Genomic DNA, 19454 nt, shown 5'->3' on the forward strand with positions numbered 1-19454 from the left:
TGATTACACAGGAAAATAACATAAATCAACACAGAATTAACAATGTCTTTTAAAGCACTTCCCTCAAGGGTGATTCATCTACAGATTGTTGTAACAGATTGCTTAATTGCAGAGTGCCTCTCAAAAGATTGGAAATTGATTCTCTTTACCTTCTGAAAGGGTAACAGCTTTATCTTTACAACTTTTATATTTAATACAGATATAAAAGTGCTTATCATTAACAACAACCAAGTTAACTAGTCAGTAAAAATTCAAAATCTCTAGAGAAAACAGCACAATTAGGTATTTTAAATGATGGAATTCATTTTAATGGCAATCTAATGACTTACTTACGCAGAGCAAAGATGTTTTACATGCTCTGCAGCAAATAGGAATTCCTCAGAACAATGAGCCATCCCACAGAATTCTTCAGGATTGCTACTGAGTTGACTGAACCCATGCAAACATGATTTTCCACACATGGAAGGAATACATACAGGCTATGCTGAAGTTCTGCTTATGGCTGGCCTTGAGATTTTTAGATCAGATCCTCAAAAACACAAGGGCACAACAGAACAGAGTAGAAAGACGGCAGCATTGTCCACAAAGGCTGGAAAGAGTCACAGTGGAGTGCACATACTTATTTAAAAAAGGAAAAAAAAGGAATAAAGCAAACACATTGCCAAATAGCAATTAATTAGGGGCAAAAGAAATCATAATGTGTTCCTCATATTTGACTGTCTCTGGTGTATAAAAAATTCAGCTATGTCACACTTAAACTGGGGAGTGTAGTGTCCTAAAAGGGCTCCCATTTCTCTACCCAGCTGCCAGCATTCACTACTGACAAACACACAGAACAAGAGTATAAAAATCATCTCCTAAGCAGCCAGAAGCAGCAGGGAAAAAAAAAAAAACAAACCCAAAGGAAAACACAACCACTACCCCTGATTTGTCAGACTCCAAGTGCTGCTGCTTTTAGCAAAGCATCACACACTTCAAATTTCATGATGGAAATGGCATATTTGGAAATCTGCTGCACTACTACTACTACTGAGCTCTTACCTTTCTTCATCTACACTGTGTAACAATGCTTTAACAAACTGCTGAGATTATATCTCAGTATTTCCAATTTGTATTCCCGACAAGCACCATCCCAGAGATCTGCATCAGGAATTTACAAACCCTGTTCTTTCCAAATAAAGTTAGAAAAAAGCTGACAAAGTCCCTATTCCACATAATGCCTCCTCCTGCTTTTTCCCACGTTTCTACACCAGATTCCTTGAGGATGTTCACCAGCTATTTGTCATATTCCTAAACCCTGCATATTGATCAGGAATACACCTGTATATATACTGGATTGGTGTCTTTGTGTATATGTATTTATATATAAAGAGTTTAACAATACCTAGTGTGCAACAAAGTAATTCTCAAAGCACTCATCTCAATCTTCAGAAAAGCAAGCAAGCATCTTCCTTCTTGTAAGTGGTTTACAACATGACATATCACAGCCCCTTACAATGTAATTTTTAAGACACTTATTTCCATTTATGTTGCATTGGCAAATACAGAAAATGAAGTGCACAGTGAGACTGTAAAGAAGCCAACTATATTTACATAATGTTGTAGTAATTTTTGCCAGCAACATAAGAAGCAGCGGGATTTTTGCCTAAAAATCACATGCTGAGACCTAACAAAAATCCTAACCACTAAGGGGGAAACCTGATGCTGCTGCCTCTTGCAGCTCTGAATCAGATGTAGCAGAAGCTCTGCTGTCCCCAGCCCACTGCTGGGGAACATGCAGAGAAGGAGAAGGCTCTGTGGGACAGTTAAGGGCTGGAAGAGCTGAATGCCAGGGAAAGAGGAATAAATTATGTTGGACAGAAACTACAGAGGGGAGCTCAGGCCACTGCAGGACAGAGGTACCATATAAAGGGAATAAATCTATACAATAGGGTTTTCACTGCTTCCACTGCTCATGGAGTAAACATCAAGAGCTTCTACACGCTTAAGAACAGAAAGCAAAATGCTAAACTTCAGGTATTTTTTAATCATCTCTTCTTGAAAAATTCTCACAAGTGACAGCAAACACCAGAGCTTGCTTCTCATATGCTTACAGACACATGTTCATTTGTATATTGTAATAATGCAGGGGTTGGTTAGTCGGGAGCATAATCCATTAAAGCTGTCTGTCCCCACCACCCCCAGTTCTCAATTTGCATTTAAAAGCATGGAGCCAGTGAAGATAAAGCTGTTAAAGACTGTTACAAGCTTCGGCAAAGACACACTTACACCAATAGCTGCATTTTTCTCTTTTGTTTTCCAAACTGCATTTGGGGCACAGGTCGCAATAAAAAAAGAATAGGTGAATTTAACTTCCATTAAAATTGACAATTCCTGCTGTTCAGCTGATGAAATATTACCCTCTTTCCAAGAACTTTTAGCAGCTGTATTCACGCAGAAAGAAAAACCAGAGCATCTTAACAAATTGCTTGTAGCACTGTTTGTAGAGGAGTGAATTTTATTTTGTCCTGTGACAAGGCATTTACATCTTATGGATGACTTACAGTAAACAGTTTATTTACCTGCCTTATAATGCATTCTGGCTAATGTTTAAAAGGGAAATTAATGATCAAATCAATAGCTGCTTTCTGTATATTACCACTCCAATTCTCAGCACTATATAAATGTGGAATAACAGGCCTTTCCTTCTTACTAATTGCCCAGCTGCTCATACTGGTAATAACATCCAGAAAAACAGACACACGGGAGCCTTAACTAACTGAGAATATTTATGAAATACGAGGGCTGTGAAGCACAGAACGATTCCACACTTGAAAAAAGCTGTAAAATATAACCTATAAGGCAAAAGTGAAGTGACCCAGTTGGATGTGTGCACACCTGTGTACACACTGATGGATCAGATCTGGTTATCGAGGTACTTGTTCTGTACTTTCTCAACAAGATAAAAGTGCACTGCAGCTGATTATGTCTTTCTGACTAAGTTATACTGGAATTAAGGCACACTCCTGGGCTACAGTATAATACAGATTATTGTTTCTAGTAAATTATTTATTTGCAGGCTGCACAGGAAGACAAAGTGGCTCTAACAATTCTACCCAACCATGGTTAATCTTATGAAAGATGGGGCAGAAAACAGAAGAGAAAAAAACAAAACAAAACAAAACCCACCCTCAGAATTACCTATTGGGAAAGCTCTAGGTGAAGTACACAGATGTAAATCAAGGGTCTGGCCTTTTCAGAAGTGGTGAATTAGAAACAGCAGGCAAGTCTTGTGCAACTCAATACCTGATTTTGCAATGTCTTGTAGCAACCTGGATTTTATCTGCAATTGTAAGGCAGACTTGCAGCCCCACCAGGAGAGCACAAAAGCCAGCTCTAGGGCATCAGGCCAGACAAAAGCAGAGTTTATGGTGGAACCAGCACCACTGGTCCCACAGAAACAGGCCATGCTGGACCCTGAGTATTGATTAGAGCCCTCCTACCGTCTCACACAAATACAGAGGTGATTTTTGGCTACAAAGCACCCCCAGTGGATCTACTTGTGGATTTACTTGAAACCTCGGAAAACAGAAGCCTTAAGAGCAAATATTTTGGTGTAGTAGTGGACTGCCCAGAACAGTTTGCAAACAACTTGGCTACTATAAAGGACAGACAACTGTGGCTGGAAACCATTCACAACTGCTGCCAGGAGCTGGCTGGCTGTATTTTAAATGGAATATACTTGCCGTATATGCTAACATATAAAATAAAGGTGTTTATATGTATATAAAAAAATCTGCATCCCCAAAGGCAAAGAGGGTACACAAGACAATGAAAAGATTTTCCCCAAACATGTAACATAAAAACAAAGGCAACGTATTCTACTCAAACTCTCACAGTTCTGTTTTATAGTCATGGAGAGGTCACCCAGTCCACTTTCCTACCTACAGCAGGATTAACTCTGTATCTGTCATCCCTGAGATACAACCCTAGGCATTCCTGAAGATTTCCACCAATCAGTACTGTCTCCCTAAGCAATCCATTCCAGTGCTTCCATGTTCTTGAAACTGGGAAGTTTTTTCCTTCCCTTCATGTGTCTAACCTGTCTTTACCTGCTTTCCTGCAATTCAAACCTCCTATTCCCTAGTGAAAAAATAGAAACTCCTATAATTTCTGCCCCACAGATAACACTAGGGTCATTATAAGGAAGCCAGTAGTACCCCAAATTTATAACCATTTTTCTTCAGTCAGCTGACAGAATTAAGGAACAGGCTGAAAAGAAAAAACCCCACAGGACAGGCCCCTATGAAAAAAACATGTTGTGCTGTCTCAGTTTGAAAGTGGAGTACTGATAATTAAGTACAGTTACTAAACTCTTATTCCATGTAGCCAAATATAGTTCTACCTTGCACATGGCCTGTTTGCACCAGTCTCATGCAAGAAATCCCTTCCTGCAGTCAAGATGGCATTTACGGTTATCCCTTATCCACATGTCCTGTGACTCTTCCAAACAGACATTAGATTAAATTTATCAAAACCAAACCATGTCATACCATGTAAGTTGCTTCTCACCTCTTTGTTATCTCCCAGATGCTTGCAAATAGTTTGTCTGACTATTTCTTCTGGCACTTTTCTTCTCGACTGACACATTTCTAATTCCCCATGCCTTTTATATCCCTTCTTAAATCAAGGCACTAAATACACAATTTTTCTTTCAGCTCTGAATTTTCAGCAATCCTGATAAAGATAACTTGTCCTTTGAAGACAATCAGTAGCAGTTGTACTCTATGTTTGGTATCTCTTTGAGGTTTTTGGCCTGAGCTATGCTTTTTTTTTTTTTGATCTTACCTATTTCTTGCTACTTTTAATTGTGCTAGCTGACTACAAAATGACTGTTTCTTAAAAAGTGGGCAATATACATGAGCACTGAAATTTTAGCTTTCCTACTGCTATGAGTTTTTTCATCCCAAGGAATAGCAGACCAACACTTGGTGGATATTGTCTTTTTTCTGCTAACGTATGTGGAGCTGTAAAATACACCTCAAGAAACATGATCAACGCACCTTGAACTTGCAGTCTTGCTCTCAATTTTACATTACTCTTTCACTTTCACATTTAGTGCTGCTCTACTTTCTTTCTGCCACCTTCCTGCTAGAGTTTAACACGTGAGCAACAAGGAGCTCAGTTTCACTGAACTAGACATTTAATACAGTGCTCTGAGACCTCAGTACTCTTCCCAGCCAATTCCTGTCTTTCATTATACTTGTCTTCATCAGATCTTACTCGCAAATCCTCTGAGATGGTGAACATTCCCATCTTTTAGTCTGTCTTTCTTCCTCCTCCCCTTCTGAGCAAAGAATCATAGAATCATTCAGGGTGGAAGAGACCTTTGAGTCTAACCATTAACCCACCACATGCATTTAAGATCACTTCATAATCACTATATCCAAAAGATTTCTTTCATTTCCTCAGCTGATTTTTTCCAATGTGACTGAAGCTAATTTATGTCTCCCCACTAGCTATTCTGTCCTCTTTGACATCAGAAGTAGATTGGCAGTAGTAGAAGCAGACTCCTGCTTGTATCATGCCTCCCAGCTGATGTTTATCTCCCATTTGTTATTCAAATTTTTAACCGTGCAGACATTATCATCCAAGTTCTATGCCATGGATAATGCCACTTGTTATCTTAAAGAAGCTTTGCTTACTTTAGCTTGCTGCTTTGGTAGGGAAAAGCACTTGTAATTTTACAAAAGACATAGTTTTGAGGTTTCTTAGTTACCAAGAACTCTACTTGGACAAAGCAGGTACACTCAGACACACAAGATGGGCTGATAGGTACTTGGCAGGTAGTTTGATTTACAGTCCATAAAAGATCAGGCTTACCAACAAACCTTGAAATAGAAATCTCACATGTTGGGCTATCACCACACATGATGTATGCATTTTATTCAGATTTTCCAGTGGCTTAAATTTCCTTACTTCATTCTAGAACTACAAGCAAGCACATTATGTACGAAACAAGCTGCTTTTTTTAAAACACATACCTGTTATACAAGTTATCCTGACAGATCTTTTAGAGCACTGAAATCAATCTTGACTGTACACTAAAATTTCCAGTTTTGCTTGTTCACCCCTTACCTTTTTCCATTAGTATAAAGACACCTAAGGCATTTGATTACTCCCTGACTTATCTACTTGTCTGTCCCATGACCTACATGACTAAGGCTATTTCCCCTCCTCCTCTATCCCCAGTTTTTGAGCTGTTGTCTAAGTTGCTGCTATTTAGATTTATTCCTGGAATTTGTCATCTACCAGGTTTTGCTTTAAAGCTCTTAGGGTCAAAAATCCATGTTTTTCTTTCTATGAAGCATCAGTTAAGTTCTCAATGGTATTTTTTTCTGCAAATCCATCTCTCTCTTTTTTAAAATATAGTAGGTGTCAAAGAACATACCCTTGACATCAAATGCATGAGATGAAAGCATCAAATCAGACTCACTGAAAACTATCATTAGCAGAAATTAGAAAATTGCCTATACTGGACCTTATTTTCCATATATGTAAAGTCAGGATAATACCTTACTTTGCAAATATTCAAAAGCCTGTGGCTGGAATGCAACTTGTAAGAGCGGGACACCAAAATAAGAAAATGAACAAGTTTATATATGCAACAGAATGTATTAAAATCACAAGGTTATTTTTAAATCATTTATGAAATCAAAGGTACAGGAAGTGAAATATACATACACACACATATATTATTTTCAGCTTTCCTTGTTAACTACCTGATTCCCTAGTCATAGCAGAACTAACATTTCTTTGTTAAACAAAAATGTAACTTCTATAAGCTGTGCTATCTGAACCCATTAGTGCACAACAGAGTTGAAATTCTTGTAGCTTTACATGCATTTGAATTTGTAGGTACTATTCTACATTTTGGAGATAGACAAAAGTCCCTTTCTTTTTTCTGTTTCTATTTATGCAGTGTATAAACACAACTGAAGGAACAGATACTTCTTTCCAGCTATATGATTGTATTTGCTGGCATGAGAGAAATGCTAAGCACAAAAAGAAACCTAAAAACTCCCAGATGAGACAGGTAGAAAACTGCACTGAATAAATTCAATTGTGTGGCTGTCATCAGGTATATGCTAGTTTACTATGCTCTATTATTCCATGACCATAAAACAGAATTCAGTAGATTAATACATACAATAGAAGAGCCACTAACCTTACTGCAGTTCAGTCTGACAATCCCCAAATTAATTAGATTTTTCCTACGCATTCCAAAGGGGAAAAAACCAACATTACTGATTGGAAAGTAGGAAGAAGAGCTGCAGTGGATGTTTCAGCAGTAAGCTGCACCTTCAGAACAGGGGGATCTTGAACTGTGCCAGCCTGGAAGAACCAGGCTAAACAACAACAGACATTTTAAAATCTTGATCATTCCTTCATCACGTTGTTCCACACTTGCCTATGTCATGTCTTGCACACTGTCATAAAGCACTCCACACTTCCACTACTGAACTGATTGCAGGATTATTTGTCCAACCTCATTTTGTGAAAATCCTCTGTACAAACACCAGATGAAAAGCTGTTGAGAATTTACCTTCCTAGTCAAGCACACTCAAGACCACTTTGCTACTCTGTTTGTGTTACCACATACCTTTATCCATCTTATTTTCCATCTTAGTAAAATGGACTATCCTAATGTTTACTGCAGTGTCTCAGCTGAAGAGGCAACAGATGGAACAGCTTTCATGTGTCCCATTCAAAATTACCCTCCTCTACTCCCCAAGGTACAATTCACAGCATATGTTCCTCATGTATCACTTTGGGGCCTTATCAGTTACCTTGTGGTTTGGGTTTTTTCATCCCCAGCCCCAAGCAGATACAGTTTCTCTGTTTTGCCTGTAAAGCTCCAATTGATGCTTTCCGTATTGTTGCCATAATTAACTCTCAAAATGTTGAGATTTAGGTTACCCAAAGATGTTGCCTCTGTATAGAGCATGATTTGGAGTAACATTTCTCAAAAACAAGTCTCAAAAAACACTTTCAGGTTAGCACCACGTTGGCCTGAATCTATAATCTTACAGCACTGATGCATTTAGCTTTGGAATTGATTTCGTAGCCTCATATTTATCAGCCTTAGTTACAACAGAACAAGTGACATAAACTACATCTTCCTCCCCTCCAATCATTTGTACACAAATTGTTTACTGTGGATGAAAACCACAATTTAAAATAAAAGAAAGTACTAACAAAAAAAATTATAGAAACAGAATGATTTGGTGTTGTGCTGTCGGCTGCTGAAGTTGCCATCATTTAGACTTTGAACATTTAGGGTAATCCAAAGACCTATAGGACAGAACTTCTCTTTTCATGGATCAGTCTCACTTTACCTACAAACAAGAGCTTTTTTTCTAATGTCCTAATGAACTCTGCTCCAGGAAAGTGTGGCAAAAGGACGGACAGCTTACTGTATCATGCAGGAGAGCTGATGTAGTTAAACCAAGACTTGTTAATTAACTGCTGTAAGACAGAGATCATGCTGTAATCCCATTTTTAACAGTTTTTCCTTCTGAGGTTCATTCCTACCTGCCTGTTACTGTCATCTCTACACTGCTGGTACTTTCCTTAACCAACCTAGAACTTCTGAACAGTGCTCTTCTCTCTTCCAGGACAACTCCATCATGCTTCAAATAACCTTAAATAAGGTGCTGCCAGGGCCCCTTCCACCTCTCATGTTCTAAGACACCACAGATCTGTAGCACACAACTTGCATCTTGCACAGCCAGGTGTCCACCTCTCCTTCACATAAGCACTACCAGCTCTTATTAGGACCTGACAAAGAAAAAAAACCACGGAAAAGACACTGCTGGTGGTCTGTGGATTCAAAGTCCACTCACATATGATCCTCTATTCCATCCTTCCTTTCACTCCCATCAATTCAAACAGCAGCATCCACAGCTGAGCCTAAAAGTCTGATGGCCTTCTACCTGCATGGTCCTCACTTTGTGTGAAGGTGTCTGCAAACATGTGACAGAGAGAAGGAATTTGTTTGTCCCTTTTACTTATATAAATTTCCCCATTAAATGAATTGCCTTCTTTTCGTGATTTCATTTTCAGTTCTTTTTTCATCTTATCACATTTTGATGTCAATAAGCAGACCAGGAACCTACCCACCTCCATTCCTTCTGGCACCTCCTCTGCAGTACCTTTGAACACCTCTGTACAACTCCACCCTTGGGTTAATGTAATTATTTTCTTGCCTTTTTTACCTGATTATTTATTTTTCAGCAGTCATTCTTCAATCACAAAGTGTCTTTGCATTAACCATTGAAAACACTGCAGCTCCTGGACAAAGACAGAAGATTTCTCACCATTCCCAGTGTATTGTATATACCACATGCAAGTAGCTGAAACCTCTTCAAGTCATTGCTTTCAGAAGGCAATATTTCAAAACTATCTTCTCCCAGTATATACAACACACTACATCCCTTCTACTTCACAATCCACCAAATCCTTTTCATTTTTTCATTGAAGAAAAAGAAGAAAGGAAAAGAAACCTAAACCCTGGCACAAGCTATGAACATGTGCACAGAAAACTGAAGGGAAGGGAAATAATTAACAAGTAAGAATTGCTATGAAGGTCCATCTAACTAACCAGCTTATAGGAAAACCTGTAAGGTTTAAGTCTGAGCCACATTGATTAAAGCCAAAATGTTAATGCCTATAGAAGTAGAAGACAAAAAGGTCTATGTAAGTTGTCATTATTAAAATGCCTCGAGGAAACTTTCTTATGGTAATTTAATCTGAAAAGGTTAAAACCTTAAACGGTATTATGTTCAGTCTGTAGGCTGTGCTTCCATACAATGAAAGAGGAACATACAGCTTGCTCTTGCAGAAACACTGACTGCTGCTATGTGACCCGTTAACTCCACAGATTTAAGGGAAAAGCCTAAAGAGAAACATGCCACAAAGTACTTAAGCTTCAGGCAATGCTCAACACTTCTAATGGTCTGGAGAACAGCAGAACACAGAGTTTCTTATGAAACTCAGCATCAGTTAAAACTCCAAAGGCCCAGTTACATATAAATACTGAGAAGCTCCAGCACAGTCAAGATGCTCTCACAAGAGCAAATTCAAGATGCTCTCACACAAGCAAATTTACCCTCTGCAACTCTGCAACAGGCTGAGTTGGCAGATTCTTTTTAACCTCTTGTGGCATGCTCTTACAGAAATCGTTTCTCATCTCACTCATAAATTGGTATGATTTTCAGCTGGTATCTTGGCTCCATCATTTTTGAGTATTAAATAAATCACAGATAAACAAAACAACTTGATTTTAACTCTAATGAGATCGTTTTTAGCTGAAAACTTCTACTAAAAGGAGAATTTAATCTTTTATCAGATCAAGCTCTTCTGGGCTAGTGTCCAACTAGCTTCAGGATTCTAGTCAAGCATAAGTGAAAGATGTAGGAATGGACAAAAATCTGGGACAGTACAAAGCAGAATGTTGCCTATTTACATATCTACAACATTGGTAAGAAAAATTCCCTTTAGAAACTGAACCCTTTTATTTAGGTAAGGGATTTTTTAATGCCACATTCTAAGGTGTGACCTGTGAGGACATACTAACAAAATGAATTATTTAATTTCAGGTTGAGATGAAAGAGAATAAAGCTGTATTCAAAGACATAAAAGGCTGTCCCAAAAAGGAAAAAGAGAATTTTTTCTCCATGTCTCTGGAGAACACCCTAAGTAGTAAAAAACTTAGATAGCAAGGAAAAAAACCAACTCAGGGTAACATATGGCTTTTTTTTTTCTGGAAGAACTGTGAAGCATAAGAGCAGATGAAGCCAGCATCTTCAATTACTTCTGTCTGGTGAAGGAGATGCTGGACTTGATTTTTCTGAGCTCCCCTTCCAACCTTCTCAAGGCTCAAATCAGTCAACTGCACATTTGAACCTGCATGTGGTAAATGTGTAGCAAACATACTGAAGATTTAACAACTTTCCTCTTTAAAAGGTCTCGTAAATTAATTTATTATGCATTCAGATTCTTCTTTGCATGAAAAAGGAAACAGTTAATCCTTGCCTTTGTTTCTACCATTTATAGCTCTATGAAATTAAGAGAGTCGGACAAAATCTATATATTCACACCCTTCTTGCAACCACTGGAGAGCTACAGCTCCCAAGATTGTACTGAAGCTCTGGCAGCAGAGGGAAAGGCTCTGTAGCAGCCCTTTCCAGAACAAAGTAGATTAGAGAAAAAGAGGTAGGTCACTCCCAGACAGTCTGAGACCTGGGTGAGAAAACCCGAGTCATTCATCACCTATAAAAGATTAATACTGAATTACTAATGTCTTCTGGAGAAAATTGATACAAATGCCTGCAGCTTTTGGGTTTCCAGTAGCCCACGCTCAGGTATTTTAATTGTCTCCAGTGTGCTGCCTCTCAGCTTTTCACAGCAGTCTCAGAACTTGGGTGCTGCAAGCTGCAGTAGAAACACATACTGTGGTTAATTCACTAGCGAGGAAAACTCCCAAGTTTGTAGGGTGCAATATCAAAATCCATTATAGTCAGGATACTCCTAATTCATCTCAAATTCACACCAAAATGAACTCAAATTTTTGCAATTAAGAATAAGCTACACCAAGCCAGCAAAAAGCTCACTAGCTAATTGCTCAATAAAGCCTATACATTCCATTATAATTTTAATTGTATTACTGACTTCAAAGATGGTACAAGGAGTTCTAAAAATGAACAGCTTCACACTTCATCTGTTATCGTTTACAACTCAATGTCTAAATCTTTTCCTTCATCTAAGCAGGGAAAATGCATTTCAGTACTGCAGACTGAAAGTCCCTGGACAAACGTCACAGAAAGTTTGCTGAACGAACCACTGTTTTTCTACACTGTCAGACAAAGAAGCCAGAACTTGAAATAAAACTTATTGCCCTGCATCATTTAGTTAGGAGTAAAAACTCCATGACCTACAATTTCCAACTTTCTGATGATACACAATTCTTGAGGGAAGAAAAAGGTAAATAACTTAGGAACATAGAAAGGCAATACAGGTGAAAGGCTGGGGGAAGGAAATGCTTGTTAGTACTGGCTGACACTCAGAGGTTTTTCCTCCAAATTCTGCCCTTTATGAGGTTTCCATTACATTGCCAAAGACAAAACACCAGAGGCTCAATCCTCTGGAGTTCTCCAAGCAGGCAGAAGGAACTTTACATAGATAACAGCAATTGGCACAACCTGCTGCACTTTAACGCTGTCCAAGGGTGTGACTCACACAACTCATACAAGGACTTCAAATTTAATCAACATAAACCCCTGCTTCAAACTTGCAGTCAGCAGAGAACCTTACATGACCTCCACACCTCTTAAACTCAAGTCTACAGGTATTTGCATATTCTAGAGAACTATAAAACTGTTTGGCTTTTTCCATCACTCAGCATTGTTGGTCACGTTGAATTACATGGCAAATGTGTTGAGCATGCAGAGATCAGGAGTTAGAAACAGAAGAAAGGTTGTGATAGTCAGGGAATCAGCAAAAGGAACCACTGAATTTAGCACCAGCTAATGCACAGAATGCATAGAATCTGGTGCTCTTTCTGAAAAAAAAATAAAAAAAAATACTTAAGCTCTGGGGTACAGCTTCCCTATTCATTTTTGGTAGAGGATGTAACATCAGCTTGAGAAAACTCAAAGAGTAATAGATTTGTTCAGCAGCTCTTTCTGGTTTAGTTTTGTGGCTTTATTTCTTTTAAATTTCTGAGGGTTTTGGGTCTCTACTGATAAGTGACATCTACTTACATGGGAATGCAACTTTAGCAGTGCACTAAGTGGAAATCTGAAATCACAGCTTCCTTCATTTTCCTGATAAAACTCACTTAGATCTTCTTACATCAAAGTAATTGTATGAGAAATACTTTAGTAATAAAATGTTAGGATACTTCACAAGGAAAAAACACTTGGACATCATTGACCCAAATTCAGTATGTGAGAAATAAGGATGCGAAAAGTCTCACAAGATTTGAAGTTCCCTGCAAAGATACTCAGAAGTTGGAAATAAAATCCTCCTCTGAGTGAGGGCGAAGCAGCTCCACCTGCACCAGCCTGCTGGGAGACGTGGAAATTCACCATTTTTTGGTGATTTATTAATTGCAGCAACACACCCAAGCAAAATTCAAAATTTGGTTTAAATTTGCACCAGACCAACACACATTAAAGGTGAGTTTGGTAGAAGTTTAAAAACATGGTGTTATTTGACATGTTCCACCTCTGAATTCTCTGTCCCAGAAGCTTTGGCCTTGAGTATCTTTCAAACTCAAGAGCAACTGCTGCAAAACAAATCAACTCTGCAGGGTAAACTATGCCCACACTTCTAGTGACAGACATTTTCTGGGCTGTGAATGAAACAAGCTCTGCCTCCCACCAGAAATCCCAACTGCAGCACAACACATGGGAATTACATGCCTTTCCCTACTGTCGGAAGGTGTTTAATGTCATCTCCTCTGTCTGAAAAACATAAACCAGGAACATAAGGGAAATGCCTTTCTACAGCCTAGTTTACACAAATTTCAGCATTATCCACAGTTTATGTCAGAGCTCCTCTATGCCCTCATGGCCTTGGATAAGTGGTATCTGCCTGTATTTCTATTAAATCACTGGAAACATAAACTTGTTGCAGCAAAACAAAACAAAAAAAACCCTAGAGATAGCACTGAAAAATTTGGGTTATTGAGCACTTAACTTTTCTGTATCAATAGGGAGGAAGAGCCTAATGGACATTTTGAATTAAGTTCTTTGTTTATCACATCATTTCCTAACTTCTGGTGTCTGTAACATCTTTTCCTTCCCTTCTGCTTTACTTTCACTGAAAATTTGAGTGCAAGGGATCCGCACTCTCCCTCACATTTTAAGCTGCTTTCTGCTCCAGCACTGAGTGCCCGATAAGAAAAGTGCTGTAAGTAGCTGTTCTTTCTCTCAGCTGTCAGTACACCAACAAATGCTAAATGCTAAATAGATTTGTATAATTCAGCCCTTCCGGTTCTTCAAAACTGCAAGATCTGACACTGAAAGAATTTTTAGGGCATTTAAAGGTTATAAATGCGTAAGAAGTTCTGAAGATGAGACATTAAAAAGCAAGAGAAATGTCTTAACTCTGGGGGCCATTACTTGCATATGTATCACTATGACCATCAGGACTGCTGGAAATCTATTTAAGAAACATCCTTCAGGAAAACATGTCACTATTTTAACTAACAAACTTTATATTGTTTATAAACTGGCATGTTACAACACTTTAGGAAGATTTTCTTTCTCAGTATTTCCAGGACAATTAGCACAAAAATAGGATGATATCATCTTGTTTAACACTTATGAAGAGAAGTCTTTCCATTTTAGGCCATGAATACATGGCTGGGTCTGGAGCAGCTGTGAAAAGCAGAGCAAAAATTTGACAATGCCTTTAAAGAAAAATCTTTCTCCTAGTGAATAAACTAAAATAAGGCAAAAATCGATGGAGCACTGAGACAAGCACTTTGTGCTTCTTCAGTGCCTTTACACAATGAGAGATGCAATCATCTGACTGGTAAGTCTTCCTAGAACTCATTTCACATTACAACAACTTTCACTTGACATAAACCATAAACACACCGGAGCAGAGGACTGAAGTGCTCAGTGGCAAGTCTTCGAAACCACGGAACATCCTAAATTATAATTTTGCTAAAACATTCCTTGCGCGGTTTACACACTAGCAAAGGTTCAATTAAACAAACAAATGATTGAGGTGTCTGATGGTGGGCAGGGGGTTGCCAAGTGCCTCTTGTTTGTGGACAGAGATTGTATCACTCAGCAGAACAAGCTCGTGGTGCCGCTGTCAACAGCCACCTCCTGGTCCCCTGCCACAGTGCTGAAAACTTATATTCCCAGCACAGCACCTTGTCTCTGGCACCTCATCTCCCTTAAATCTGAAACAGGAGAATGAAGACCATCCACCACAGCCGCTTTTGAGAGCAGGAGATCAGCATAAGCAGGAGCAAGGGAATACATGAAGGGCAAAAAGAAAAATCTTGACTGAAGCTGTTGCACCACCCCTTAAGTATTTTTAGTGTAATATTAGGAGTTCACAATCACTGCTGCAAAATTTGAGAAGGAAAATACTATTGCTGAATGTTGTGCCTATTTTATTTTTCCAGTACAAAACCAAGAACCTGTATACTGACCTACGCAAAACAGCCCATCATTAAACCCTATGTTCATAAAAATCAGTCTAAACAAATTATCTCTTACATTTTATATTTCTAGGTTGCATTGTTGTCCAAAGACATTTACCTATTTCCTGTTCTGTGCAGTAAGACACTCACTTTTAGAACAGAGGAAGGATTCCAGCTCTTACTGACAACTTGCCTGTACTAAATTAGTAAGATTTCCCTGTAATAGACTTTTAAACATAAACAAGCTCTTACCAGATTAATCCACTTTCATGATTTTAAAAGACTGCCTGAAGCTAGATGGCCAGTCTGCTATTCCGTTTATAGACACTTAATTGCACCCAGTTTTTATTCATTAGAATTTAAGAGGGCTTAATACCTCTGAAATTAGGACCCTAATAGCTGTTAGAAGTTGCATATTCCCTTAGCAGCAAACAAAAAAATCCAGAGCCAGTCTCGGTTTAGACTGTTTGTTTTAAGACACTACACCGAGAACAATGTAGACAGGCATCCTGTTTATTCAGCAGGCAAGGACATAAAGCCATCAGAACTAGAAGGCTCTTTTACACCACCATGACAATGAGAGCAAGCACTACGGTTCAACCTCAGTACTTGTCTCCACAATCTTAGTAATCAGGAAAGAAAGAAATAAAATAGAGGAGACTCATTTTATACTGAAAAGAGGCAATAAACCCTCAAGTACCACAAAAAGTTACACTGTTACAAAGTACCAAAAACGTTCAGCTTAACCAATATTCCAGAGAAGTTTTATACTGGCAACACATTAAAGCTCTCTTGATGAAGCCTTACCCCTAATGAATTTTCCTTCATTGTGACCCAAAGGAATAAAGACCAATAGACATACACTGACACTGGCTGTGCTCAAGACTGTACATTGTTCTAAGTATATCCATGGATATACACTGCCATATACATTTAATATATCCTTTCAAATATCCTTATCCTCACGGAAACAGAATTATCAGTGACATACTCAGGAGACTGTGGTTTGTTAGAGAACACCAATAAAAAAAATCTATTTGTTTTCCATTCAGCTTAGATAGCTCTTAAGGGGCAGGGTGAGCGTTCTTGATCAATTTCTGATCCCCTCAACACTTCGAAATACTTACAGAAGAAGTAGCAATAAAGATTTGACACAATCTGTGCATACTGTGAGAAGTAACATAAGGAGTTAATTGACATTTTCCTACCACATATTTTCAGACAAACATAAAACTGATGTGCTGGATCAGACCCAGAGGTCCATTAGCCCAGTTTCCTCTTAGAGCATGTTATTGGAAGCTTTTCCAAGGGTCCTGTAAGGTCTGTTTTGGGTCTGTGAAGCACAACTGCCCTACCTTTATGGCACATGGGAGACCATGGACTAGATATTTTCCACTCTGAAATCAATTACTTTCAAGTCTTTCCAAAATACTCAGTTACATCTGAGGGTACTAATATACAAATGTAAATAAATTCACTATTAATAATGAACTTTGTTTTAAAAGTAAATATTTATTTATGTCAGCTATAACGACAAAGTTAGATTTTTCCATGGTAAGTCTGCACGCTCTGACAGAGACAACAAGCCATTAAACAAACATGTTTGAAACTATCTGCATCTTAGGCTCACTGGAAGGAAGACCTAAACGGCAGATTTTTTTCTTGTTTGTTTTATTTTGGGTTTGTTTTCAATAGGGTTGGGTTTTTTTTAATTTGTTTTTACCTTTTAAACGCTTCAGCAGGGTTCCTCTCACATTCCCCGGGCTGCAAGAGACTTTGAATAGCAGGATCTCTTAGTTTGTCCTCATATCCCTGGATCAGTCCACTGCGGCATATCTGTGTGACTAAACCTCTAATAAAGCCTCCAACACAGAGCGTGTCAGAGTCCTGGGCCCTGCAGAAATGGAAGGCCAGGGCCTGCCGATGTAAGCCTCTTTGTAGGTTTGCAGGTGAGCTTGGCCACAGTAACTCAGTGCAGAGGGCTGTCTTCCCACTACCGGGCCCTCCTACCAACAATACACCCCAGGCAGCTCCTTTCCCAGAGACACCACCGGTGTTATTCCCAGGATTCGCTACAAGAGATGGTTTGTTGGCAGCACTGCCGCTGCAGCTTGCTTTCTCCTGGAGGCAGTGCTGAAGCTTGTGGAAAACCCACTCCCTACAGTAAAACTGCTTTCCCTGCAGCAAGCTGGTTTGAGCCATTTTATAAAGCTTCTTCTCTCGGATGTGTCATAAGCTGCGGCACATCTTCGACATCCCAGGAGCAGGGAGATGCGCGTTCATCCGGCACAGGACGATCTTGTGCGCAAAACTTGACAAGAGGCGACAGCAACCAGTCACTCTTCCTCGTAAAACTCAGCAGCCTCTCCTCCCCTGCAGGAAGGGTGTCACTCCATCTGGGCGCTGTGCTGGGACCAGCATGGCACAATCACAGCTCAGCTGACATCGTGCAGCGGTGGCTGGGACCAGCCCTCAGCAAGACCTCTGGTGTGGCTCACAAGTTCATGCAGCTCCATGGCTGCATCTGTGGTTCAGGCAGCTGTGTGTGCTCCCAGTGTACAGGGGAGACAATACATCTGGAAAAGCTGAGGGAAAGCCAACTTTGCAGTGTATACTGAATGCCTTTCAACTCTAGGCATTAATCTCTCTGGATATACATACAGAAAAAGCTGTCCATAATAAAATGTTCCTTCTGGGAATTTCATTAAAAAAGTGATTTCTCTTCAGAGTACTATATACACACACCACAAACGTGGCAAGTACCACCGACTAAAGCAGCCAGTCTGGACAGTGAGTTTTGCAGACTTCATACATCTGGGAGAGCGTCCGAGAAGTGCTTCACATTACGGTTTCTTATGCAGGCGATGGGGGTGAAAAAAAAAATGTTTACGGGTTCTTATTTCAATACATTCGTAGTGTCTTCTTCAGGGACTTGCATCTTACTGAACCTGTTCTCAGGTATCTCAATCGCAAGATGTCAGAAGAGACAACATCTTCCCCTAGAGCTCTGAAATAAAGGAGACAGCACTTTTAACCCTACATGCAAGTCATAATTCAGTCAGCTGCAAACGCAGACAACAAAGACCAAAGTCAAGGGCTTGTATTCCTCATTTTTGCTAACACTGTTAAATTAATCAAGAGAGTCGTTTTAAAGGAAATTTGCCGTTACGAGGTGCGATCAGCCACACGCAAAAAACCCAACAATAAACAATGAGCAGATATGACAGCGGCTTCAAAACCACAGCAAGTCTTGCATTTTCTCCCGAGGAGAACTGAATACATCCTTTCATCCCAGAAACATTCCTCCTAGCGAGGCTTCATCACCGAACCCTCTCCTCACCCCATTTTCCTCCTGCCGGCTGCGGGCGTTTTCGGGAGTTTGTGTGGCAGGGCAGCGCTGCTCCCCGCACGCTTCTTTGTTCGCGGCAGCGGCGCCCGGCAGCCCCGGGGTCACGGCGTGACACCCCGCGCCCCCGCCCCGTGCCCTCCGCGGCACCCCCGAGCCACCGCCTGGGCTCCAGCCCCGCGCCCCGCCAGCCCGGGCAGCGCCGCGCAGGCACGGCTCGGGAGCGGCTCGGCAGCGCGACCACCTCCCTCCGGGAAAAGCCCCGAGCAGCTGGGGAGCGCCCCAGCCCTTCCCTCTGCCTCTGGCCCCCCGGCGCGGCGCCACACGCCCCGTGCCCGCCGCCGCGCACACAGCCGGCTCCGCACGGGGACCCGGGCACCCGCTCCGCGCCCGGCGGGGACGCTCCAGCCCCGGGGCCGGTGTCAGCCCCGCCCGGGCAGGGGCCTCCTCCCGCCGCTCGCTCACCTCCGTCGCCGCCTCGGCGCGGCGGCTGCTCCAGACGGCTCCTCTCGCCGCTGCCCGCGCCCCTCCTCTTCCTCCGCCCGGCCCCTGGGCTCCCGCCCCCGGGCGCCGCCGTGCCAGGGCCGCGGCCACCCCGCTCCGCGGCTGCCTCAGCCCGCCCGGTGCTCTCCCTGCTCGGCGCCTCCCTCGCTCCCCGCTCCGCCCGCCCCGGCCCCGCCTCGGCCCGCCCCCCTTCCCCTCCGGCGGCGGGGACATCTGGGGCGAAGTAGTGCGGGGCGGAGGGAGACGGGCGGTGCCCCTCGCCGCCGCCCCGGGCTTTGTCCCGGCCCCGGGGCCGCCCTCCGTCCCGCCCGCTCCCGCGGCGCCTCCCGGCGCGGCCCTGCAGGGGGCGGCCGCGCCTCCCGCCGCGGGCCTGAGGCGCCGTCCCGGCCCCGCTCC

General features: G+C 41.3%; 1 protein-coding gene across 2 annotated transcripts in view; it reads right to left on the minus strand.

Moving 5' to 3' along the window:
- ANKRD50 (ankyrin repeat domain containing 50) overlaps positions 1-19216 on the minus strand; it is a 41134-nt gene extending 21918 nt beyond the window's left edge. The window contains exons 1-2 of one of the 2 annotated variants that reach the window (XM_058837939.1): positions 19020-19216; positions 16932-18215 (exon numbers count right to left, since the gene is read on the minus strand). In XM_058837939.1, coding sequence (XP_058693922.1) covers positions 16932-17410 — 479 coding nt within the window. In that variant the 5' untranslated portion in view covers positions 17411-18215; positions 19020-19216. The other variant, XM_058837940.1, reaches the window with a different exon arrangement.
- Positions 19217-19454: the final 238 nt, after the last annotated feature.

Source organism: Poecile atricapillus, chromosome 4, assembly GCF_030490865.1.
Source record: "Poecile atricapillus isolate bPoeAtr1 chromosome 4, bPoeAtr1.hap1, whole genome shotgun sequence".
Lineage (NCBI taxonomy): Eukaryota > Metazoa > Chordata > Aves > Passeriformes > Paridae > Poecile > Poecile atricapillus.